Source organism: Crocodylus porosus, unplaced genomic scaffold (assembly GCF_001723895.1).
Source record: "Crocodylus porosus isolate Cpor-Errol unplaced genomic scaffold, CroPor_comp1, whole genome shotgun sequence".
NCBI classification, from domain to species: Eukaryota; Metazoa; Chordata; order Crocodylia; family Crocodylidae; genus Crocodylus; species Crocodylus porosus.
Window position 1 is genome coordinate 162,683,136 of NW_017728906.1, and position 27,389 is coordinate 162,710,524.

Here is a 27,389-nt window from a genome sequence, read left to right on the forward strand (position 1 = left end):
TGTTGAACAATATGGGTCCAAGGACAGAGCCTTGGGGGACCCCACTGGTCACAGGGCACCATGATGATTGACCTCCATCAATTACCACCCTCTGGGTCTGACCACAGAGCCAATTTCCCCGCCAGTATATCATGGTGCACCCAAGGCCACAATTGGCCAGTTTTGCCAAGAGGTGATCATGGGATACCAGATGGAAAGCTTTTTTGAAGGCCAGATATAGGACATCAATCTCTTCTGCCTTGTCCAGGTGACAGGTCACCTGGTCATAAAAGGAAATGAGATTGGTTAAGCAAGACCTACCTGCAACAAACCTGTGCTGGCTATCCCTCAGGATGTTGGTGTCGGCCAGTCCATTAAGGATGGCCTCTTTAATAAACTTTTCTAAGACCTTCCCGGGATAGAGGTCAGGCTAATGGGCCTATAGTTTGCCGGATCCACTTTCCTCTCTTTCTTGAAGATAGGCACCACATTGGCCTTCTTCCAGTCTTCAGGCACTATATTGGAGCACCAGGAGTTCTCAAAGATCTGTGCCAGAGGCTGGGCTATGATCCTCGCCAGCTCCTCAAGTACCCTGGGGTGTAGATTGTCAGGGCTGGCTGATTTGAAGGTATCCAGCTTCTCAAGATGTTCCTTCACAAGGTCAGCATTAATGGAGGGCAGGTGATCTTCCTCACCCGGACCCTCCCTGTCCCGTAGCGGGCTTGAGCGTCCCATGGGACTGATGAAAGACCAACGCAAAGTACCCATTTAATAGGTTGGCTTTTTCCTGGGTGTCAGTTGTCAGTTGCCCCATCTGGTTCAGCAGGGGTCCAATGTTGTCCTTGCTTTTCCTCTGGCTCCCCACATAGCTTTATTGTCCTTGATGCTCAAAGCTAGTTGGAGTTCAGTTGCAGCCTTTGTTTTCCTGGTTTGCTCCCTGCAGGACCAGACCAGTGGAGAATATTCCTCCTTGGAGGTGAATCCCATCCTCCATCCTTTGTAGACCTTTCTTTTTAACCTCAGGAGGTCTGCTAGATCCCTGGAGAGCCAGGCGGGCTGCTATGCCCTCTTGCTGCCTTTCCTCTGAGATGGAATAAAATTAGCTTGTGCATTGAGGATCGCTCTCTTGAGGAGCAACCACTCTTCCTGAACTCCCCTCCCCCTGGGGTCATGGTCCCTTAGGGGCTCACTGACAAGCCTCCTGAGCTTGCTTTCCTTAAGTCAATGACTTCTGTGTTGCTGATTGACTTGCCAGCTTTACGGAGGATGGTGAAGGTGATCAGCTTGTGGTCACTGTCACCCAGCTTCCCATTGATCACTAGGTCGCTGATTAGGTCATCCCCAGTAGCCAGTCCCAGGTCGAACTGCACTTTACCTCTCGTTGGCCCGTAGACCTCTTGAATCAGACCACCTTGGTCCATCCATGCACAATAGGAAGTTTTGTGACCGCTCGGATTTTGCTGAGTGATCCTCCCACAAGATGTCCAGGTAACTGAAGTCACCCATGACAACCAAAGTCCTGGAGCATGCGGCCTCAGCCAGTTCCCAAGCAAACTCCTGGTCAAGCTCAGGACTGTGGATAGGAGGTCTATAGTAGACTCCCACTGTTGTGTACCCTATCCCGTGTTCCCCATGTATTTTAACCCATAGGGTCTCCAGTCATCCACCCTGGTCACCAACATCAGCTTGCAGAGACACGTAGCTTTCCTTAACATAGAGAACTACACCCCTATCTCTTTTATCTACTCGATCTCTCCTGTACAGGGTATAGCCGTCTATACCCGTGGTCCAGTCATGGGTGGAGTCCCACCAGGTCTCCGTTATCCCTATGACATTGTAATTATTAGTATTAAGCAGGAGAACGAGTTCCCCAAGCTTATTCCCCAAGCTCCTGGCAGTTATGTACAGGCAGGCAAATGTCCCCTTGGGGGCTCCTGCCTTGCCCACAGATTGTACCAGGGCTGGGGCAGGGGTGGGCTCCCTTAAGTGCTTTGGCCTGCTGGCTTTGCAAGGGTTGCTCAGCAGGCCAGCAATGGCAGTAGTTCCCCCCGCTCACCAGTGGGCTTAGTTTAAAGCCCGGTTGAGCAGGTCAGCCAGTCTGGCTGAGAAGAGCCTCCTTCCCAGCAGAGAGGAGGCCATCTCTTCCCAGCAGCTCGCTGCCTCTCTCACCAAAGAGTGGGCTGTGGTCATGGAAGTCAAAGCTTTTCTGATGACACCAGTGCTGCAGTCTTTGATTGACTACCTGGATCCTCCTCTCCCTCCTTAGCCCATAGCCCGAGACTGGGAGGATCGAATAAAACACCACCTGTGCTCCCAGACCCTTTAGCTCCACTCCCAAATCCCTGTAGCACCTCATGATGTGGCTGCGGCGCTCCGAGCCATATCATTGGTGCCCACATGAATAAGGAGCATGGGATAGTGGTGTGTGGGCTGGAGGAGCTTAGGGATCTTCTCCACAATGTCTCAGATGCAGGCCCCCAGGAAGCAGCAGACTTCCTGGGCTAAGGGTTCGGGGTGGCAGATTACCCCCTCAGTCCCCCTCGGGATGGAGTCTCCCATGACAAACACTTTGTGTTTGGTCTTGGGCAGAGCAGGGGTGGTAGCTGCAGTTGAGCCTGTATTGCCCACGGGAGCTGGCAACTCGGCAGGCTCTGCTGGGGCTGCAAGAGGTGTGAACCTGTTGCTAAACTCCAGCGGGGCAGAGGCCTTGGTGTGGCGGGCCTTAGGGCTCTTGACCACCTTGGTCCATCCCCCTGACTGGACAGAATTGGAGGTCCTGCCTTGTCCTGGAGGGAGACCATGGTCTACCCTCCGGCTCCCGGGGGAGAAGGGCCTGGCAGTAGAAGTCTATCTCCTGCTCACAGTCCCTGATGGCATGCAGTCTCTGGACTGTGGCCTGGAGCTCCTCCAGCTGGCGTGCCAGAGACCCCAAAAGGGAGCAGACCCCACAGGGGGAGGTAGCTATGCTCCTGGGCCCCAAAGCCTGAAGCTTTGCTAAATTAAAAATCTATTTCAGAGTAGCTTCTAAAATACAATAACTATATTTAAATTGAGTTATCTTTATTGCAATAAACTTATAAATAATACTATCCCTAATTACTAAGAATCTTGAAGTTACTTGTTATACCTGTTACAAAATACACTTTGCAACTTGAAATATCTTTTCTTTAAAGACTACAATTGCATTAGAAGCACTAGCTCTTTCTTGCTAGTTTAAATATCTTTTTACATGAAAAAAATATTAAATTATATGTTGCTGTTTTAGCATTTTCACTTAAGTGATGACAATAGCATTTACAGTGGTTATCTCTTAAGATATTATTTCTTAATGTACTTTGGATTTTGGAGGATTTTTGAAGATATATTTGTCTCAAAACATGGCTTCTGTCAATAATTTTTAAGTGATTTGTATAGAAATAGCTGAAGAGAAATTACCAATTCTAAAGTTCAGAACAGGCCACTTTAAGGAGTAAATTTTAGAATTAGTGGGCATGTCTACATGTGCACTTTAATGCTCTGTAGCCTATTTTACTGTGCATTAGTGTCACAGCAAAAACTATGCTAATACACTAATGAACAGTAAAATTAGGCTACTGTGCATTAAGCATGGCTAAAAAAGCATGCACTTTCACTACTGTGCACTAGGGCAGCCTAATGCGCATTTAGTTAGTACATCACATTAGAGGTACTGAATTTAGTGGGTGGTAGCAGAAGCACATTAATGAACATGTAGAAACACCTACTGAGTCTCAAAATTGTAGCAGAAGATTTAAAAAACATTTTCTAAAATGATTGTTACAAACTGTCTAAATTGTCATAAAATTAAGCTACATAGATACTGAGTTTACTAATAAACTCTTATTATAAAAAGTTTTTAAAAAGAAATTTAACTTTTCAGGTTACTGATTGACAAAGCAGAAAGTCAAGATATTTGTTTTTCCACAACATGGGCAATTACAGTGCAAGGTCAAGGCAGATTTACTGCAGACTTTTTCTGGCATGGCTAGGTTGGGGATATGAAAAGGGGTGATCCCTTATTACCAAAGCTGTGCTAAGTAAGTGTCTTCAGTGCAGGAAGAGTTACACTAGCAAAATTATGCTCTTGCAGGTACAATTTATTTTGCATGGGAAGGTTGGAATAAAATATCCCTGCAGTTTTGCCAGTGTAAATGGCACCCAGGCTAGGCCTGTTTCACTGGTATGGTATACTAATGCACTTAATGCACATTTATAGCAACCTTCAGGGGAAAGCAAAAGCCTCTTTCTAACACCATTTCCCCTTTAGGCATTTTCCATACAGTGAAGTCAGGTGATAGTTCCTATAACAGTGACAGCCACTTAGAAGCAATATGGCACCAGGGCACCAATATATTGCTGCTTAACAGGTGTCACCACTTAGTCACACTAATGTGGTGTTTCTAACATAGATGTGGCAACAATGTCCAAATAATGTCAAACATACACAAAGAAAAGGATCACTAATAGAAGACATCAGTTTCCATGACAATTAATGTCAAAACCATGTGAAGACATAGTGAGCCATCCTCTTCATGTGAAGAGAAGCATGTGACTAAATTATTCCATGATCACAGCTTAATTTAGTATTCTAGTTTTTCAACACTGATTAAATGATTGTTGGAGGGTGAAGTTTAAAAGAACTCAAAAGTCTTAGTCTGTGAAATCTCTAACAGTGAAAAATCCCAGCTGTATTTTAAATTAAGACACAAGTGTATTATGAAAATATTTAATCTGGTGCTACAAATCAAATATGAATAATTAATATTTGGTGAAATCCTGCAGAAATAAAAATATTACAATACAGTGTTTATTTTACTAAAAAGATTAGCAATATTTATGACATACCTCTGGCATGGAACTAACTTCATGTACCTGTCCAATGAGCTTACAGTAGGACTGAAAAAGCAACAGTAGCTGGAAGTGGAGTTTGTATAATCTCTGACACAGTTCCAATTGCTATGGAAAGATTTATAGAACAAAAAATCATTAATATAGAACAGTAGATTCTGGGACATTTTTGTGTAATTAAAATATTTGGACCTATACATATTACTTTTTCTCTGGTAAGAAAAAGCTTTGGGCACTATTTTACTAAAATATAATCTACTATTAATGCAAAAAACACCCAAGATACTATCTCCTCTGTAATTGCCACAGTTCCAAAATAATAATACCAATCTCTTGCATAGTACTTTTCATCAGTAGATATCAAAGTGCTTTTCAAAAGTCAGTTTAAATATTTTTATTTTACTGTGGGAGAAATTACTTGTCCATTTCAAATATAAAACATCTAGAAGAGCAAAAGTGGCCAGAGACTTCTGAGAAGGCAATTCAAGATAGGGACAACAAAAGAGTGTTCCAGGGTCAAGTGCTTCTGTTTGCATCTATGAGTAGGCTCCTACCCAAATTGAGGAGGCAGACAGGTGATTTTGCAGGGCGATCACAGCACTGGCTGCATTTTTATGATCTTTTCACAGCAGAGTGCCCCCCCCGCCACTGTTGATTGGCCGAGTGCCCCTCACTACTGATTGGCTGAGAGGACTGCCTTTTGTGCAGCCCCCACATTTCACCACTGATAGGGAGAGAGGCTTGCCCTTCATACAGCCCCACACCCCTCACTACGGGGGTGCCAGTATTTATTTTTAATAAGTTTGTTTTTGTGGTGATTCCGCACAAAATTGCAGACACTGCTGTGTTAGCGGTGTTCATGGAAACCACTATTTTTGAGGTATCTGTGAAAAGAGCAGAATCATTATTTGAATAGGTCCCTATTTATGAGTAGAAAGGAACAAACATAAAAGAAAAGACACCCAATTTAGCCAGGTGGACGCAGTCTTAGCTCTGCAACATAACCCTTCTCTTCTTTCACACCTTTATGAAACTGTTCAACAGGTGCCTGAGGCAGAGGCTCCAAGTTCCAGGGGCATAATGACTTCTGGACTCTGCGGTAATCAATCCCTCAGCTTATGCTGATATTGGGTACATCTATACAAGATGCTTTACTGTGAAGTAGTGTAGTTTACTGCGCAGTAAGCAGGTGTATCTATACGTGCACATGCTTACTGTGCAGTAAACCCCACTAATGACGAGTAAATTTGCTATCTGCAAATGCAAGTAGCAAATTTACTTGTGATTACTAACTATGCAGTAGCACTCATGTAGATACCTAACTGGGAGCAAATCTGCCAGGGAGATTGCTCCTGGCCCCTGGGAGCTGCCTGCTGCTGGGGCGGGCTCCATCACCAGAATGTGGGCGGGGACATGTCTCCCTGCCTTGGCAGCAGGGAGCTCCAAGCCTCCCTACTATGAGATTGTGATTGGGGAGTGGGAGCTTGGAAATCCCTATCTCCCACCCCTACTTTGCCATCATGATTGGGGAGTGGAGGGCTAAGAGATCTGTATCTCCCAGCACAGGCCCTGTGACTGGGGAGCTGGTGCTGGGAGCTCCTTGTTGGTGAAGGCTGGGAAGCCTGTTCCCCACCCAGTTCTGCAATCATAGAGCTGAGCAGGGAACCGGCTCTTCAGCCCCTGCCTTGTCATCATGGAGTGGGACCTGGGAACTGTCTCAGTCAGGGGCATGTCCCAGTCCCACGCCCCCATTGGGTGATCAAGGTGTGGGGCTTCCAAAGAGCTGCAGGTGTGGGGCAGGTCCCAGCTCCCTGCCCTGATCTGCTGGTCGGGCAGCTAGCAGTGAGCCCCTGGCTGGGTGAGGATTTGGTAATCTACTTTCACTTCCCTACATGTGTAGAAGCCTGCCCAGGAGCATTTACTTTCAAGTAAACTGCTCTCATATCTAATGTATGTGTCGACACACCCACTGAGTCATGAAACATTAACTTGATTTTTCTGGCACGACATTCAGCTCCTCTCCTTAAAGTTGTGGGCTACAGGTAACACAGAACCATCGTGAAGGCCAGAGAAGCTGGGCCTCTGTGCATCTTGTCTATGCATCTCTAAAGAGTGGTTTTCTTGAAATACGAATGCTTTCTTCAGTGGTAACTAGGGCAGGATGAATGGGATAATTTCCCTGGGTGCCAGCTTTGGGTGGGGAGGGTGGGAAGCCAGGCAGTTGCAATTTCAGTTGCACAGCAACCAGAAGTCATTGCTGCCTTTGTACCCTGGATGCCCTGCTTCATCCTTGTGTTACTGCTTTTGCTAGATCTGGTGGTGGGCCATGGGGCAAAACTCTGTACTCTTGACAAACTACAAAGTGGAAATGCTTCAAGTTCATTTTCAGGAAGCTTCCAGTCCCTTGTACAGAAGTAGGAATGATTTGTCTCAAGAATTTCAAAAAATTATTAAAGCTTAAATATTATCAGGCATTGTAAATCATCTTAGTTGGTTTAGTTGCTTGAAAAGCTTGTTACCACAAATACCTTAGGCTCTGTAAGAGATCATCCGTAAGAGGGCTGTGCAAAGCTTCAGTTGCTGATGTGATTCGGCAGAAATTTGGCCTGATTCAGTGGCTGAATCTCTGAATCCAAATTGAATCAGGATCCCCTTTAATCTCTCCGAATTGAATCAGAACCCTCCAAATCAATTTGGAGAGATTCGATGATTTGGACACAGACACAGCTTTAATTTTTTTTTCTACATACTTTAAGATACCATGTGGCTTGTGAATGCTGAGATGCTGGAGTGGATGGAGTGTTCCACGGGAGCGCAAGGGGGTCCCCAGCGCGTTTGGTGGTGGACCCGGAAGTGGACCAGAAGGACTTCTGGTCCATTTCTGGGGTCTGCCGCAGAGCGTGCAGGGGACCTCTCCCCGCCCCTGGCTCAGCGACTGGTGCCTCCTGGGTCTTGGGGGAGGGGGGCACCTGGGGTCCCCCTGCAGTTGATCACCAAGCTGGGGGGTACAGGGTTCTCCCACGTGCTCAGTGGCGAACCCAGAAGTGGACAGAAATACTTCTGGTCCATTTCTGGGTTTCGCCTAGCACATGGGGGGGGGGTGTCCCTCCCCACACCCCTGTGGGACGCTCCATCTGCCCCATCATTGCAGCATTCATGAGCCACGACTGGTATCTTGAGGTTTGTAGGAAAAACATCTAAAGCTGTGTCTATGGCTGAATTGTTGATTCTCTGAATCAGCATCAAATCTTCAGATCAGATTTGGCCAAATCAAATTGGGACAGTGATCCAAATCAAATCATTGTGCCCCAATTTGGGCTGAATCTGAATCGAATATGGACTGTTTCGCACACCCCTACTGTTTTCATCTTAATCTGTTAAAATGCTATTCTGAAGCAATTCTTTATTATGCCATGGAGCACTTGACATAATTCACTCTGAGGGCCACTCAGTACAAGCACTTGAGACTAGCACAAAATCTTTCTTCCCTGTCTCACCTACAAGGTTCAGTACAATGCCTCTGTAAACCATACCTGGCAATTAGTTAGAAACAAAGTTCTGATATAATCACAACTTTCTAGTTCTCTCTAGTAAAGGTCGTTGTTTCAAATTTATTCATCCCATTCCAAAGGTGCCACAAGCAGTGCAGATTATCTACATAGTCATAAGAGGCTATGGCCTGCAGATAATTAATAAAATACATTTCTGGAATTAGCTTAACAATTCTCTTAGGATTTCTATTTTAGTTTAATTTTGACACTTCCTCTGCTTGTGCACAGTGTCCTGACATGGCTGTGAGATGGACTAAGTGATCCTTCTACTTCTATGGAAGACTTAGAGCACTTCCATTTCAAGAAGAAAAGAGAAGGTGCTATTAATGACTCTGATTTTTCAAAGCACTTAATGTATGCCTTGCTAAATAGGTACTTAAGTGATTTGTTGAATTGGTATCACTGTGATTATCAGTAAATGTTATATTAAAATAAATTAGGCATTTTGTTTTCTAAAATGTTCAATATTAGCCGTTTTTGTTTTTTAATATGCCAAAATACAAAAATTATTCTGTGTTGCCAACTCTCCTGCTTTCTTTATAAGTCCCTCAGTCTTGTTTGAGACAGGAGCCAATGAGAAATTCCAGCCCTCTGGCAATTTTAGACTTACCTCCAAATGGCTACCTTCCCCCCTCCCCTCCCCTCCCCTTCTCTGCCTCCTAGGGAAGAGTAGCCAACCAGGGGTGCTTCAGGAGTCAGGCACAGCTGTGCCACCTCCCCTCAGGATCAGGATCTCTCAGCACCAGCCCCAGACCATGGAGCTGGCACGGGGAGATAAGGATCTCCCAGCCCCCCCCAGCTCCTTGATCGCAGAGCAGGGGGCTGGGAGATAAGGATCTCCCAGTCCCTGTTCCCTGATCATGATCTTGGAGTTGGTGGGAGGCTTGGGCAGGGGAACATGGTCCCTGCTCAGGGTCCAGTAGTAGAGCCCACCCTGGCAGCAAGCAGCTCCTAGGGGCATTCGGAGATTCAGACATAGACACAGTTTTAAAAGTTTTTTCTACATACCTTGAAATACCAGTGCAGCTCATAATCACTGTGATGCTGGGGCACATGGAGCATCCCACAGGAGCACGGGGGGAACCCGCATTTGCTCAGCGGCGAACCTGGAAGCGGACCAGAAGTACTTTTGGTCCACTTACAGGTCTTCTGGGGAGTGCACTGGGGCCCCCTGGCATCCCCCTGGCTCGGCAATTGGCTGCAGGTGCGATCCTGGGTGCCTCCCCCCCAGACCCAGGAGGCACCAGTCACCAAGTCAAGGGGATGCAGGTGGGCAGAAATGCTTCTGGTCCACTTCCGGGTCTGCTGCCAAGCATGCTGGGGAGCCTCCCATGCTTCTGTGGGGCAGCACTGAGGTCCCAGAGGGGAGGGGAGTTGGGAGTCCAGGAAGAGGGGTCGTTCCTTAAGGAGATGATCCTCCAAGCCCAAAGGATGACAATCCCAAAGCGGATCAAAGGGGGCAAGAGTGCTCAAAAGCCCCATGGCTCACCAAAAGCATACAGGAACATCTCAAAGCTAAAAAGGAGGCATACACCCAATGGAAGGGAGAGGCCATCACCAAGGAGGATTATACCTCCATTGCTCAAGACTGTAGGAGGGCTGTCAGGAAGGCTAAGGTGGAGATGGAACTGGGACTAGCGACCCAGATCAAGGATAAGAAGAAGTCCTTTTTTAAATACATAGGGGGTAAAAAGAAGGTACCAGCTAACGTAGGGCCTCTGCAGGATATGTTAGGAAATCCGGTGGTCACACCAGATGACAAAACTAACCTCTTTAATAATTTCTTTGCCTCCATCTTTTTGAGTAGGACCGGGGCACCATCCCCACTGGGATCCCCGACGGACCCAGGGGAGGCGCTGCCAGGCCCAGGGTCAGTGAAGACCTAGTCATGGAACTTCTGGTGGGACTAGACATGTACATATCAGCAGGTCCTGATGATCTCCACCTCAGAGTGCTGAGGGAATTAGCAGAGGTCATTGTGTGACCCCTGGCACAGCTTTACGAGCACTCATGGTGCTCTGGCGAGGTGCTGGAGGACTGGAAAAAGGGCAATGTGGTCCCATTTTCAAAAAAGGGAGGAAGGAGGACCCAGGAAACTACAGGTCTGTTAGTCTTACCTTGGTCTTGGGGAAGCTCTTTGAGAAAATTATCTAGGAGCACATCTGAGAGGGACCAGCAGGGGAGATTATGCTTAGGGGGAACCAACATGGGTTCATTCGAGGCAGGTCCTGTCAGACCAACCTGGTGGCCTTCTACGACCACGTCACAAAATCCTTGGATACAGGTGTTGTGGTGGACGTAGCCTTTCTGGATTTTAGGAAGGCTTTCGACACTGTATCTCATTCCATTCTCATTAAAAAATTAGGCGACTGTGGTGTTCATGCCTACACAGTCAGATGGGTCACAAATTGGCTGGAGGGCTGTACCCAGAGAGTAGTGGTGGATATGTCTTTTTTGACCTGGGGAGATGTGGGCAGTGGGGTCCCCCAGGGCTTGATCCTCGGGCCTGCACTGTTCAACATCTTCATCTGCGACTTGGACGAGGGGTTGAAAAGCACCTTGTTCAAATTCGCGATGACATTAAGATGTGGGGAGAAGTGGGCACGCTGGAGGAGAGAGACAAGCTGCAACTAGATCTAGACAGGTTACAGGGGTGGGTGGATGAGAATAAGATGGGATTCAGTACTGACAAGTGGAAGGTACTACACCTAGGGAAGAAGAACCAGCACCATACATACAGGCTGGGGAACTCCCTCCTAGTCAGCACAGAGGCAGAAAAGGATCTTGGTTTCATTATTGATTCCAAAATGAACATGGGCTGCCAATGTGGGGATGCAGTCAGAAAGGCTAACTGCACCTTGTCATGCATCCACAGATGCATCACAAGCAGGTCCAAGGAGGTGATCCTCCGCCGCTACGTGACACTGGTCAGGCCGCAGTTGGAGTACTGCGTCCAGTTCTGGGCACCGCATTTCAGGAGGGATGTGGACAACATGGAGAGGGTCCAGAGGAAGGCCACTCGCACGATCGGGGGCAGCAAGGCAGGCCCTACAAGTGGAGGCTACGGGACCTGAACCTATTCAGTTTCCACAAGAGAAGGCTGAGAGGGGATCTGGTGGCTGTCTACAAACTGGCCAAGGGGGACCAGCAGGCTATGGGAGAGTCCCTGTTCCCCCGAGCACTACCGGGAGTAATGAGGAATTACGGCCATTAGTTGATGGAGAATAGGTTCAGGCTAGACATCGGGAAGCACTACTTCATAGCAAGGTGGCTAAAGGAAGTGGTTGCCATTTCTACCCCGGGGGTCTTCAAAAGGAGGCTTCAACCTAGCCAGGGTTGTTTGACCCCAGCATTCTTTCCAGCCCACGGCAGGGGGTCGGACTTGATGATCTGCTCTGATCGGCCCTTCCGACCCTACCGACTATGAAACTATGAAACACTCCGTGCGCCCCAGCATCGTAGTGTTCACAAGCCACCTGCTACCTAGAGGTATGTAGAAAAAACATTTAAAGCTGTGTCTATGTCCGAATCGCTGATTCTTTGAATCAGTATTGAATCTTCAGATTCAGCCAAATTGAATTGGGGACAGCGATCCGAATCAATGAATCAAATCACTGTCCCTGATTTGGGCTGAATCCAAATCTGAATTGAATAGGGCCCACTTTGCACACCCCTACATACACCGTTACTCTTCGCAGACCCACAGCAGAAGGTGGCTAGCCTGTCTTCCTCCTCTCTGGGATTCAGTAAGGTCATGCCTTTCAGTGATTAAACCTAAACAGGAGTTTCAGATTATGTATCTCACAGGAACAGAAATGCCTATTTTGGGGCTGTGGCGAATAGCATAAATGTCTACACTGCAGTGTAGATATATATATACCCAGCTCTGTTTCCTTTTCCTGACCTGCGAGCTACAGGTCGATCTGCTTTGTCCCATTTTTTTCCTCCTCAGCAAAGCAGAGAACAGGACCCTGATACATCTGGCCCTGATTTCAGGCCTGTGATGGCTAGAAAATGGCATTTAGAGGTTTGCTTTTAGAAAGCGGCTTACAGGTAAAATAGATATTGCGTTAGAACAATGGTCCAGGGCAATGGCAAGGGTTAATTGAGTCCTAAAAAAACCCTATTTTGTGACAAAGTTTCCTCAAGGCCCACTGTGTCAGACAGGCAAGCAGCACATAGGCTGGGAAATTAAAGACATGTACCACACTGTTCCATAACATAAGGTGGCACCAGGTTACAGTGCGCAACTGCAGAACCTTGGAATTTCCATCTTTGGTAGATGGACCAAATTAGGAGGCCTAGAAAAAGCCCAAATTAGGATGTGTGCATGTGATGGGTTTGTGAAACAAAGGAATATGCTGACAGGACAAAACGTGGACAGTATGACGACCACAGGGAGGCCAGTCAGCGATGCCTGTAGATGAAAAGTCATCACTGAGGGAAAAGGAATACAAACGGAAGGATTTCAAAGCAGCAAAGGGCCCTTGAGAGGGGAACCTGAGGACATCATGGACAGAGGGTATACAACCAGCCTGTCTCACCCACCCCACTGGGAGAGAGTGGGCCTTAGCCTCCGACCCCCAGGCTGCTGACATTCAAGGGAGAACCTCAGAGTGAAGCTTGCATACTGGCCAGACGTACCTTGACTCTGAAGCTCTAGGCCTGGTAGATATAGAATTGTTTGCATTATTCTTATCTGCTATCAGGGTGTATCAATAAAATTCACCTATTATCGAATGGAGTGGTCATGGTTGGTCTGAGGGTTTGGGTCCGCTCGGTACAAGGTATCTGGGTCATAAATTCAGTGCCAGCAGCCTGGAGTGTGACTGAAGAAAGCAGAGCTGAGGCTGTGGGACAAAACTAATATGTAGGCAGAACTGCTGACAGAATTGATCTGGGAATAGGTGCAGAATTAATCTGTGGTCAAAGGACCCTGAAGCACTGGTTGAAATTTTTCTTAATTTTAGGAGTGGGTAAAACTAATTGTCCCATACAAACACACATGGAATGGTCAGGGAGCTCTTCAAAAATCAAAAGATAGGCCAAAAACCACAAAACACTTTTAAAAATCATTTTTACATTTTACATGATGTTTTATGGTCTAACTCAGGGGTGGGCAACCTGTGGCTTGCATGCTACAAGTGGCATAGGCAGCCTTCGTATATTGCATGTGGCTGATTGGAAATGTAGCAGAGAAACAGGAGCAAATAGGACAGGGAGCACACAGGGCAGGGAGCAGAAAGAAGAACCACATATTGGGCAGGGTATGCAGATTTGAGTGGGTGGCACTTGGGGACGGTGCAGAGCTAACTTTGTGGCATGCCTGCCAAAAAGGTTGGCCTCCACTAGTTTAACATAATGACTTTTGAAGCTCTCAGGTTGGCAATATGGTATATACTTATCCTTCAACCTCTCCCCTGCTGGCTACTAGATTAAATTAAGAAAACAGTAAAAAACTAAATTGAACTAAATTTAATTTTAAGTTATTCTGCAGTTGGTTGTCTTATCAAGCAGCTAACTTTGTTTTATTCCTGAGTAGCTTTTAGACTAACAAGATGGTAAAATGGTTCAAATTAACAAAATATAAATATTTTAAAGCCTAGTTTAAAATTATATTTATATACTTATGTTAACAGCACTAGGTTTAAAATAATCACTATTTCAGAACTCCAGTATTGGTTTTAAAGTCAGTTTGAGTCTTGTTTATTTAACAAGATTGATTCATCTTCAGAATGGTACACTTGGATGAGTTTAGACAGGTTTGATTCTGCCTTGAGCATGGCATTGGACTAGATAACCTGAGGTACCTTCCAGCCCTGTTTTTCTATGAATCCATAACAACGCCAGAATTTTGTAATTGCACCTTTACATTTCTCTTTGAAGAGAAAAGTGACATAAAATGCAACTTAGTCACTTATTTTAGCAAAAACATATTGAATCAAATTTGCTAAGGAAAAATAATTGAAAAGAAAAGGAAAAACATGCTAAGATAAAACAGTAACAGTAAAAACAGGGTGTATTAGTCCATCTATAGATGGACAAAGTATGAAAGAACTTCAACTTACTGCAAGAGATTCCATTTGCTATACAGCAAGCATGGCACAGGAAAAAAGGAAAGGAAAGAAAGTATAGTGTCAGTTTAATGCATGCAATAGGAAGCACAGCCCTTCTTTAATAGCACAAACTGTTAGCAGTATTAGCATGGCTTGCTTCAACCTGCTAATTGGTTGAAAACAGTTCACCCACACAACATGCACAGCATTCTTATTAAAACCAAGCTTTAATCCTAATGGCAAATTATAACGTAACTGTCCTAAGTTAGATCTTTAGATTTGTTAATTCTAATTTCTCCCCATGGCATGTTTCCAAAAATAAGGAAGTTACACCCAAGTTTTTATTGCTTCAGGATTCTTAAAATCAAGAATTTGTCTAAGGTTGGTCTCTTATTATAGAGCTTATGCAACAGAAATACTAGGAACAATTATATAGTACTTTTAATTTTCAACAGAACTGAAGCAAATAGTTGTGTTATATGGAAGTTAAAGATAAAACTTATTTCTATCGGGTGCCCTATGGCCTACAGCTTAATAATTTGGCATTTTAAAAATGAAAAATCTGTTTGAAATCATGACTGTTACAATCTATTACAGGTGTTAAGTTATGACTATTACAATCCTTTTGGAAAAAAACTGAACTTTAAAGGAAGTTCAAGATTTATCTGAATTCCAGGCAACTCTGTAGGTTCAAACTGATCCATACTCCTTTTTACCCTTGCCTCTCACTGACTCTCAGGTGTGATGGAGCCATTAAAATGTTAATGCATGTCCTGCTCCAGTGTTTACTTAAATGACAACAGGATTAACTTTTCAGCAATAAACTTTTCCAACCTGCAAAAGGAGAGGTTATCTCCCTTTGTTTTCCAAAAAGCTGACATTTTTACTAGTATATCTGTCTAAAGTTTTTTAAGACAGCTTTCACCATTGGATCATAAAACCATCATGTGGCTGGTTTAGCAAATATAATCCACACTGACATCTTATACTCAGTGTGCAGTTGCCAGTACTTGCTACAATGTGATGTTAGCACACATGTGCACAACATAAATGCATGTTTCCAATTGTTACTAAAACGTTTTATATTACCATTTCAACAAAGGAGACAAATGCATCAATGTTAAGTAAATAGTGCCATGGGACTATTTTGACATTGCCAAAGCTAAGGAATTCAACCATGTCCTCAGCTTTTGGTATTCAAGAATGTATGGAAGAAAAGTTACCCTGGTCCACCATGGAATAAGTCAATGACTAAATGACAGACTAAGCTCTAAATTGCTTTTTTGGAATGTTTAACTTTAAGCCTTTGACATTTCTGCAACATTTTTTCTATATCTAGCATTTCTAGAGAAAATATTTTCTGTAAAATTCCATGCAGTTTACATAATCAAGCCTTGTATAATAAAGATAAGATCAAACAGGAAGAAATAAGACAGGTTACTATATCAGTACATTCAGAACCACATGACTGCATTTGTCAAAGTTTATTTGTGTGCAACTTACTCCTCTCCAAATTTTGATGTACCTCTAGTTTTTTACATTTTTAAACAAAACTGACAGAATAAATGTGTACAAATTTACCACGGAATTTACTTCATAAAAAGTGGGGAAAGCAGCAAAAAAGTGAACTCCATGGTCTACTTTTCCAGAAAAGCTGCCTTCTCTCCACTGCTTCCAAAAAGGTGTGCAAAAAAGAAAAAAAAAAGAAAAGAAAAGACGGAGTTGCATCATGTGAAAAACTGAAAGAAAATATACTAGTTTTAAATAAATATTCTCTAAACTCCCTGGTTAATGAGATGGCTAATTTGACCCTATAATTTGATAACAATTTCAGCTCTTCATCTTGAAGCTGAGAGGGAAAATATTACCTGTGATTTCATTTAACTATCCTTGCCCTTTAACTTGTTCAAGTGGAATGATCACACTTACATGGCCTCTCAGGGGTTGTCTGTATCACTGCAGTTGCCAGTACTTGCTGAGCATGTCCTACCCATCCAAGTCCGCTGATTCACTCCAGAGCCAGATGTTCGCTGGTCAGGCTGTTCTGGGATCACCCCTAGCACCTGCTTTCAAGTTGGTTTTATGGACATAGGAGAGTTCCACAGTATGATAATACTGTTGAAACATGAGCCTTCAGCATTAAATGGATGTTGTTCAGGTATAGTGCTAACTGCTCAATCTATAGTCGCACATTGGATACCTTCCTGTTCCCTCTCTGCAGGGGCTTGCTACCTAGTTATAGCCAGGTAGCAAGGAGGGCTTAATTCCCAGTTCAGGTTCTAGATTTGTGATGAATTTTACTGCATTTGAGACTTAATTCTAGATCTTAATAATTCATTAGTAACAACCATATCATGGACCTTTATGTGGCCAATCCAGTGGAATTAATTAGTGTTAGTTAGAAGTCACATTTTGCATAGTTTACAATGAGACTTGATATTGCCTTGCCTTGCTGTCAATCTGTAGCTAGATTTCTAGTTTTAGGTTCACTGGCAGGCCTGATTCACATAAAATAGCTAAACCTGAAGCTACATGGAGCACAAAGTACAAACTGGAACACTAGTGTGAACCCACGTAGGGTACAATTTGGTTTGGGTTGGCTAACAGCTTGAGTACCTTACAAAAACCACTTAACAGTTTTGGACACTTACTCCACTTACTTTTCCAATTTCAAAGCTACATACTTTGGCTAAGCAGAATGGGAGAAAGTTATACACTGATCCTGCATCTTCAAATGAGGGACAATAAATGGCTTTATAGGATGCCAATATTTATTTGAATTATCACTATTCACTGTCAAGGAAAATATAAGCTTCAAGACATCTCTTCCTCAGGGAAAGCAACGGAAGAATTTGACTACTAGTTAAAGAATTCCCTGTTTAGAAGGGACCAAGACCAGTTAATCACATCTTAAATAGTAACCTGGCTACACATTCATGTAATTAATAGCACAAAAAGGGGGAATAAGTCACTAAGTTATTACACAAAATAAATGTAATAACTTTGTTGTTGGTTCTTGTTGCACCTTAAATTGAATGTGTGGCCAGCGCCGATCAGCTGACTGATGCTCCCAGCCACAGGAGCACATTGGAACGCTTTACTGGTGCTCCAAGTCAGGTGGTGTCCTGAGCCATGGAGTACTGGGCAGCCAGCTTGCTACTTGTCAGTGGAGGAGGATCCTGGGCTCCCCCTGCACCAGCTGTAGGGAGCAATTAGAATCTGATTCCTGGTTCTTCAGTTGCACTTCTTGCCATGCATGTGTGACATGGGAGGAGATGCAATTGCTGGCATTGCAGATCAGACCCCATAGTGCCTTTAACCTAACCTCTGTCAGCATCCATAGTCTTTTCTCTGCAGAGCAGGCTAGGAATACACATTCCTACTTTTGTTTTTCCTGGTAGGGTGTTACATGCATCTGAGAATCTAACTGTCTGCAGAATGAGACATTTCTTACTACTCCATCTATTATCGTTAGGGTTAATTTAAGCAGTATTCGTATGTCAGGTGAGTCCCAAGTAACAACCAGGCCCTGAGTTTAATCTTCAAGAAGGATTAAAGAGTTTATATAGTTTCCTCTTCAGCTCCCCCTACAGGACACCCAGTCTTCCCAATAATTACTCTGTGCGTAAGTACAAATTCACCTTCTTCACTGTGTGCCTGGGTTGTTACATCCTTTCAAGCTCAAGCAGAGAAGCGGAGGAAATGCATGAAAATATATTACTTCTTATAGCAGTCACTTTAGCTAACGACACTTCCTCAGCACACATTTCCCTAGATCTCTGCTCCTATTTTACTTTAAGTGACTAAAGAAAAGAGAGATCGTTGGGAAAGAAAGGTCTTTTTGTGACCAAACGGAAAAATGACTGGGATAGGGAAGAGAAATGTATATGTATGTATGTACACACAGGTCTTTTGATATAAATCAAAAGACCTCCCATCCTGTTAACAGCCAAGAAATAATAAATGTTGTGCTGAGGGAACATTATTGGTCAAAGAATAGGGATTTCTACAGCAGTGAGAAACCCTTCTTTTCATTCTGAGTATTAAGTAATTCATGGACTAACCCTGGATTCCCAAGATACACACATATTAACTCTGAAATAGAGAATACCTAATTAAAGTGAATAAAACACAAGAGTAATATGACATTCAAACTTTAAATAGTTTAGCCATTTAACATATGTACCCAATTCATATCCCAATTCATTTTTATATTATTTGGCGTCCCCTACTGCTTTATTTCCTTTTTTAAAGAGTAACAAGTTACAAGATGTAAAATGGGATCAAGGATCACACTTTTGAGAAAAGGAACTAAGACCATGTAAGCTCTCAGATCATCAGTGTAAGAGCATTTTTCTCAAACACTGTTTAGTAGGGGTGTGTCAAGCGGGCCATATTTGATTCAGATTCGGCCCGATTCAGGGGAGAGTGATTTGATTTGTTGATTTGGATCACTGTCCCATTTCCATTCGGCCTAATCTGAATCTGAAGATTTGATGCTGATTCGGAGAATCAGTGATTCAGCCGTAGACACATACCTTAAGGTATCAGGTGCAGCTTGTGAATGCTGAGATGGTGGGGTGGATGGAGCATCCCACAGGAGTGTGGGGAGGGGCCCCTCTGTGTGCTTGGCAGCAGACCCAGAAGTAGTTCTGGTCCACTTCTGGGTCTGGTGCCAAGTAGGCAGGAACTCCCCCCCTCCATCCCCGTGATCAGACACAGGTTGTCCTTAGGTGCCCCCCAGACCCAGGAGGCACCTGGGCGCTCTGCGGTGGACCTGGAAGTGGACCAGAAGTGCTTCTGGTTCACTTCTGGGCCCACTGCTGAGCGTGCTGGGGACCTCCCCACGCTCCCATGGGATGATCCATCTGCCCCACCATCTCAGCATTCACAAGCCACCTGGTACCTGGAGGTATGTAGAAAAAACATTTAAAGCTGTGTCTATGTCCGAATCATTGAATCTCTCCAAATCGATTTAGAGGGTTCTGATTCGATTCAGAGAGATTAAATGGTCTCCTGATTTGACTCAGATTTGGAGATTCAGCCGGTGAATCGGGCTGAATTCTCCACTGAATCGAATCAGTGACTGAAGCTTCCACACAGCCCTACTCTTTCGTTTATGTGAGGGAAGGGTGGAAACACTAATTGAGCATACTCTAGTAAATAACTTTCCACAGAATTTTATTTCATATTTGGATTCAGTTTTATTAATTGGATCTCTGTATTTTTTCTTAATTTTGCACATAGCTTACTTACAATATGCCAAGGTATGACCTTAGAGCTGGCCAATCTTTGTAGCTTTGTTAAATATAGTCCCAAAATTGGCAGGTGTATGCAGCATTACCAAAGTATTCATGCAATTTTGCTGGCACAGGTGGTACATGGAGGAGGCTGAACAGCTTTTTCATTGCTTGTGATCCTTCCATAGGCTTTAATTCAAACAGTGTCAAGACAGCCAAAACATAAGGGGAAATGCCTAAGGCTTTTGAAATAAAAGAACTTGAACGTAGTTTTAATCTGCTCCTATGTGCTTGGCGAATCCACATGTGCAAAAATCAGGGCAGAACAGAAAAAGAAGAAATAAGATAGAAGGGGAAGAAGATGAAGTGAAAAAGAGCAAAAGCAGAGGGTAATGAGAAAGGATAAAAGAGGAAGAGCGAGAGAAAAATGAATCAATAAAAAGAGAAAATGAATGAAGATACAAAATGGACAAAACTACAAAAATGTGTCTGAGGAAAAACTGCCTAAACCTCGGCAAAGCTTCTGAAAACGTTAATTTTTAAAAATATATACAAAACACAGGGAAAGAGAAGGTTCCAGTTCCATTCTGTCTGCAGGGTCAACTCCTTAAGTTTGTCTTATCATTCTTTTTTTCTTGTGTTTCTCTTGTGAGGAAGATTGGAATTGGTCTTTTAGAGGTAAGCATCTACAGTCAGAATGTTTGGTCTAAAACTAAAAAAATGCATTGCTAGCTTAGCCATGATCACTCTATTTAATGGAAAGAAAAAAAAGTGCAACACTTTCCAATTTTCCCTTCCAGTGGTGTTGAAGAAACTGTTTGCTGTACTTTCTGTACCCAGTTTTGCTGTGCTCTGCTCAGTGGTGCAAAAGAGGTTATAATGCCGAAGTCTCATACATCCTTTCCCTCTGATAAGGCCTGTGCCAGTAATTATATCAGTCTTATGAGTGCAAGAATTAAGACTGTCCCCAAACTCTATAAAGGAGGAAAGCATAACAGTGTCCTAGGCAATTAAGAAATAATTCATGAATGGCACTTTAGAGGAAATAAAATAGCACTGCTCATTTATTACCTTCTCTTCTGAATCCCCTGGCTGACAAGTAATAACTCCATCTCTTGAGCCCCCAGCAAACGTTGCCTTGCAATTTGCAAGCCACTGTTTTCCAAGGAAAAAAAATGTTAGATCTTTTTAGATTAGCTAGATTTAAAGAAGATAATTTTAAATCTCACAATGTAACGGTTGAGAAATGTGTTATGTTAGGTGACTGGACATAATCTACGAAATTCTGCTTCTTAGGGGATTGAGTTAAAAAGCTATGTTTCTGAGTTCTATTAGGGTTTACACTGTAGAAACAAAGCAAATAAATACATTAATTACTATTAAAAAGACAGGAGGAGCTTGAAAAGCTAGAGATCCAAATATAGTTGAAATGAAGCAAGATAAAATAGTTTTTATTGTGTTGTAACTTCTAAAATAGAGGGAGATACAAGTGGGCACTTTTGAATCCCATATTTATATTTAAATAGTTACTTAAACAGATATCGTATCAAAATGCAGAATAGAATGCTTTAACACAGGGCCATCTAGCTGGCAGGCTGTAAACTACCTCTGGCCCAGGATGAGTTAAGCTGCAGCCCCTGGGCTCCTGCCTTGTCATTGCTGCCCCCATTATTCCTGCTCCAATAGCAGCTGGAGTCTTCATGCTCCCCCGCGCTCTGCCTGCTGTCTGCCCCCCACCCCAGGCATGGCCTGAGGAGTTAAGGGGGAGCCTGGGGCAGCATGCATGGTACAGTGGGGGGCAGGGAAGAGAAGAAGGGGTATGTGTATTGTGTGGAAGTATGCAGGAATGGCCTGCACAGGCATGCACTGCAGCAATGGGAAGGGGTCATGGGTGCAAGGTGTAGCAGGAAGGGGAGGAGGGGGTCACAGCTATGTGCACGAGGTCCACGAGACCTGTGGCTCACTCTGATACAACCCCTGCTGGTGTGGCCCATGGGGCTTTCAGCCACTGGCTGCATAGAAGTTGAACAGCCCTGCTTTAACATATGAATACATTGGGCAATAAAGCAAAGAAATATCTGCTTACTGAAAGAGTTGCTTCTTTTCTGTTGTTGTATGTATCCAAATATTCCTGTAGTTCTAAAACACTGAATTTCAGCTTTTCAAGAAGGCCACATGAGAGAAGCTGGAAACATTATGATAAAAAAAAGCCAATGAATTCTACTATTAAGGAATATCAGTAAAGTAGAAACTATGATAGACCCTGCAAAAAGCACTTTAAGGTGTACCATTGCCAATCACAGTGTTATACTGACACTTTATCATGATGCTAGCTGTACTGGTGACAGCCAAATCCTAGCGGAATTAAGGTTTAAAAATACAGTTCTGAAACAACAAACAGTTAGACCAATGGTGCTCAGCCTCTGGCCCACAGCCATGTCATCTGGCCTACGGGGCTCCCCACAGACCTGGAAATTTGGCAGCAGGGAAGTGGTGGCAATTAATGCTGCCATTACTTCCACATCACCAAATTTCCAAGCCCCATGGCCAGATGACATTGTCCTAGGTACCAGTTTGGGCTGGCCTGCAGGGCTGGGGCAGCAGGCCCAATATAGCATGCAGAGCTGGGGCCTGATCTGGTGTGCAGAGTGGGGCTGTGTGGTGCATTGAACCTGCTTGCCAGCTGCCTGGTGGACTGAGCCCACAGACTGACCCCGTGCTCTTCATCCAGCCCTGAAAGGTTGGGCACCACTTATGTCACCATCTTGTCAGTAGTTCCAGCAACCAGTTGTTGATATGAACCAGAACTTTATTTTGATCCCATCCACAGTGGATAGTGGTTGGTTGCTGGAGTTATGACCAGAGCCAGAGTGAGAGCTGACTAGTATGGGGTATAAAGCCATTAGAGCCATTAGTACAACAGCACTAGCTCCTGAATCAGAAGCAATGTAGCCACATTGGTGCACTACTACAAATGAGGCAATTAGCTCTGCTTCAGAAACTTCGCTGTGCTGCTTCTAGGTTAGCAGCTAATGAATGTAGAGCTGACCAATTTCAGTTTCAGGTAATGTTCTAGGCATCAGTGGACAGTAACTTACTGACTTAAATGAAACATGAATGGGTCATATGGAGCCCTCGTCATTTGGCTATCACAACCAATGGCTTCAGCCATCTCTGTGACTGGGATCAAAGTAGAATTTGATGGCAGCCTTTAACACATTTGAAGACAACTATGTCCCCATCACTTCAGCCCTGAGTATCCTTCCAATATAATTTCATAATATTCTCTCCTTGAAGGGAAAGGGAAATGAAAGAAGGAAATTAAGAATGGTGAGGGGAGGAAGATACAGGGGAAAGTGAGGCTCTCACAGGTCCTCTGGAATACGTCAGGGGGAGAATAGAGTACTCTAGTATGAGAGCAAATGGAGCTTCTGGAATGAGGGAAGGGAAGAATGGTGGACTTTGGTAAAGGAGAATGAGAGCATCTAAAGAAATATTGGATGTGCAGAGAGGCTGGGGGATCCCTGGCATAGGAGGAAAAAAGAGTTGCAGGGAGTCTCTGAAATATCATATTTTCTTGCATATAACGTCCCTTGAGAAAGATACACACCCCTCCTTTGAATAGCAGAACGAAGGAAAAACAATCTTCTTTGAAATTACTGGTATGTAGCAGTAAGTAACTGAGCAGCAGCAGCTAGGGAGTCAGTGTGTTCACTGTGGTACTCCCTGTAGAACACATAGTGTTTTTTTGCCACCCTGGGCCCCCATGAGGCTGCAGAAACTTTATTACCATATTGTGTTTCTTATAATGTGCACCCCAATTTCCAGGAGATGATTTTTGAAAAACAGTGCATGTTATATCCAAGAAAGCATGTTAGGAGGGGAGCAGAGGGTTGTGAAACAGGGAGCTTGTAGGGAAGGAAGCAAGGAACCACTGGTGTGGACAGTGCATTTGGGCTACAAATGGAACAAAGCATGTGATGCCCATTAAGTTGTTATTATTTCAAATCTAACATGTAATCTGAAATATGGCTATCTGGATTTGGAGTTTCACCAGTGTGTATACTAACGAAGTTCTCTTCTACCGTTCCTCCATACTTGCTTACCTATTATAAATAAAATTTTGAGTGAGCGAGAAAAAAAAATCACATCCAATAATGTGGAATATTCCAAGGTTCTCCAAAAGGGCTGTGCAAATAATTAGGTGGAAATCAACTCTACTACATCATGAGTTTAGTTCATGAGATGTTTACAGTAACACCATACTACACCATACTGCAACAAAATTCAGCTTTGGATGTAACCTTGCTAAACAGTGATGAATCCAAATCTAAAAGTCAGAGTTTGGCCATTCTTATTCTCTGGTCTTCGTAAGTGATTTAAAACCAATAACCTCAACATGGTTTGTGAGGGCTTCTATATTTAGAAAACTGTAAGAGATTAATAATACCAATATTGGTGTAACTCCTTCTAAGACTGGATGCACTTATGTTCTGGATGGGAAAAGGGTAAAGGTGACTTGTACTAGTATAAGTGTATCTATACTAAAGCTTATATAAATATACTAGTAAAAATAAGTCACACTTATAACCAACAGTTATATCAGTAACACTTTGAGACTAGGACTAACAAGCAATAGTACTGTATTACTATAAAGAAACAAACTCCTAAATGCATCTTATTTAAAAAAAATGCTGGCAACCCAGTCTCTAATAAAATAGCATGAATAAATGGAGGTTTGGTTGACCACAGAGAGAAAAAAAAAAAGATTATAATCACTAGAGGTATCAGGGCTATGAGTAAGAAATCCAAATGGACAGGTGTTCCCCTGATAAATACATTCTTGAACTGCTGGAAATAGGATAAACAGAGAATCTCTTCAGAGAAGATTTGAGATGGGATAATTGGAGAATGCCTCTAACACTTATCTATAGAAGACTAGATGAATCTAACAAAGATGACTAGATGACTGTAACAAACAAAAATCTTTTTGTCACCCTGGTTTCCTTGATATGGCACACAATGGACAGATTATTCATGATCATTTATAGGAATATACTTACTGTTTCAGCATCTACAAAAAGAGTGGGGCATTCTGAACATGAAGTCAGCATCTGAGAAGACCTCACAAATTTTGTGCCTATTCCTCGCAGATTGTCTCCAAGGTAACTGGCAGCATCACAAGTTAGGAAGCAGAATCTTTTCTGAATATTCTGTGAAACAAAATAGTTCTTATCATATACTTTTCTCCAGTATAAACTTTGTAAACAGAATTGCACACATTCCTGCTTCATCCAACAAATGAGGGTGAAGAGAATGTTTGCTGAGGGATGAGAGGCAATAATTATTACACTGGACACAGTACTTAGAAGTTTCTCTAGCTGGATGGCTATAAATTCATATCTAGCAATGAAATTGCAATTTGTTGCTGAAATACCATTTTTATCATTCTTTTTCTTGTAGCTTTTTCTTGACCTTGCTTATCATCAGTGTTGATCAACACATGATTTTTTGCCCATTTGGGTATTGTTTTGTTAGTATCCAAAGTCAAGTGGCCATTTGTAAAGAATGTTCCAATACCAAACAGCAGCATAAAAAATTATGAAAGCAATTTCCCCCTCCCTCCCCCCATTGCTAGAGCATCTCTGCTGCTTGGGAAAGTTCCAATAGTATCAAATTGCATTTGGGAACTACTGCCTACAACGATGTTTGATATCTTAGCAGTCATTGAACCCAGCAGAGCCCTTTGTCCTAGTCTTCAAGGAACATGCTACTGCTGTTACTTATTTAAGTGATTTCCATTTAATTGATACCTGAAACTTTAATGAATTAATACAATCATTCAGATATAATTATCAAAATTATACTGACAGATATCATCAGTACATCACTGAGGCCAAAAGGGTGAGACATTTTATGGATAATGAGAATACTCAAAGTTACACCAGCCAGAATAAGCAATTGAAAAAGAGACCTATAATCTCTCACACTCTGGGCCTCAAGCCAGTGACTAATTAATAATAGTTAGGAGAAAAGGACTACTGAAAACAGTGTTGTTAGCTAGTACTGAGTTTACAATTATATAGGAAAATACGTGCCAATAAAATCTGTGCTTATTTTGTATTAACAGAAAAATAGAAAAAAGTGTTCTCAGAATGTTTTCCTTTTTTGATCTGATATTCTCCTCTCTCAACTGGAAAGAAACATGATTGCCAACAACAAACATATTAAACATTAAGGAGCTCAATTATAAACCCATTTGTCAGTCTTAAAATCCACTGCAGCCTTTGATCTGAATGAACGTAAATACTAAGATTCATCTTAGAGCAGGAATTTAGCTAAGATTACCTTGAAACCAATGAGATTCCATCATTCTACTGAGGAAATACTTCACAATTTTGAAAAATTAAAATTTCCAGGAGAATGCACATTTCACCAGCAGACGCTTTCTATGCCTGAAGAAGGGTGTTTGTGCTCAAAAGCTTGCAAAGAACAAATTTTCCAACTATTTAGTTGGTTAAATAAAAGCTATCATGTCTGCCCAAAGAACCTTGTCTGCCTACATCCTAAACCAACATAGCTACAACCAACAACCCTAGGAATCTTAAATAATGATTTTGTGCTGTGGGCAAACACTACAGTCAAACAACTAGTTGTAGCTGTGATTCCAGATGCTACTGGAAATAAAGTCCTTTCACTAAATAAAATATTAGGTTAAGAGGCTGCTCCAAACAGTAATTTTGTTTCATACAGAAATATTTTGGCAGTTCTTCAGACTGCAAGCCTAGCACTTTGGACTTGTTTATGAAACTTCCTGTTGGCCTGAGTCAAACGTCTTTTTAAGTGAGCAGATCTGTGGCAGAGTTTTATTGTGCAAAAACACTGCAAATGCAGACAAGTTAGGAACTTAAGAAAAAAAGATTTGGGGAAGAACATGCCCCTGTGCTTTGACCTTAAGAGGTTAAACATACTATTGCTCTTTTAATCTCTAACTTGGAAATACCATTTTGAAATTACACATCACCTTGCATGTTAAATACTGTTAGCCAAACTTCATTATAATAATTAAACATTGTATTTGGGAACTATGCTGTACACTTGGCATTGAGTATTATACAGAACAAAGTATGTAAACTACTAATCATTGTATCATTGTAACAATGCCTGCAATTAGAGACAAACAGTTCCCTTAACTGTAATTTTAAGGGTCACAGTTAACATAACCTTATTAATATTTTAGTTTTCATGTTAGCATACTGTCAATCTTTTTTAGCACCTGTATGTCAAACATCTACACTATCACCTTCTACATCTGGCATACTTGGTAAGAAGAGACTAAAATATGCAATATGAAAAAGCACAAGACTGAATTTCAAACATGGGTGCTCTAGTTGGGTACACAAATTAATGCTGAAGTGCCTAAAATTACTATTTTCCAGCAAGTGCTTAAACAAGGACCAAGCTTGAAAAGTGAACCTATAAGTGTGTTCAAAGCAGAATGTAGTATATGTAGCAGCAAAGAAACAGAGACAGAGCCTAGAGGAAGCCAAGCATGAGTACTTATTTTAAGGATCTACTACAAAACACATGTCAAAGTCCCTAGATAATATGGCGATGGCCATGTAGCCAGACATGTCATGATATTGAAATGTGAAAATTCAAGGTTCTTTGTCCTCTATGGCCAAATGGAACTAAAT

At 42.8% G+C, this 27,389-nt stretch overlaps 1 protein-coding gene across 8 annotated transcripts in view; it reads right to left on the reverse strand.

The window, feature by feature from the left end:
• FRY (FRY microtubule binding protein) overlaps positions 1 to 27,389 on the reverse strand; it is a 379,103-nt gene that overhangs the window by 6,890 nt on the left and 344,824 nt on the right. For 5 of the 8 annotated variants that reach the window (XM_019530102.1, XM_019530097.1, XM_019530096.1 and 2 more), the window contains 5 exons: positions 24,756 to 24,905; positions 21,779 to 21,877; positions 20,764 to 20,847; positions 14,465 to 14,482; positions 4,843 to 4,953 (listed from right to left, as the gene is read on the reverse strand). In XM_019530102.1, the coding sequence (XP_019385647.1) occupies positions 4,843 to 4,953; positions 14,465 to 14,482; positions 20,764 to 20,847; positions 21,779 to 21,877; positions 24,756 to 24,905 (462 nt within the window). The remainder of the gene's footprint in view (positions 1 to 4,842; positions 4,954 to 14,464; positions 14,483 to 20,763; positions 20,848 to 21,778; positions 21,878 to 24,755; positions 24,906 to 27,389) is intronic. The other 3 variants (XM_019530098.1, XM_019530099.1, XM_019530103.1) reach the window with 1 other exon arrangement.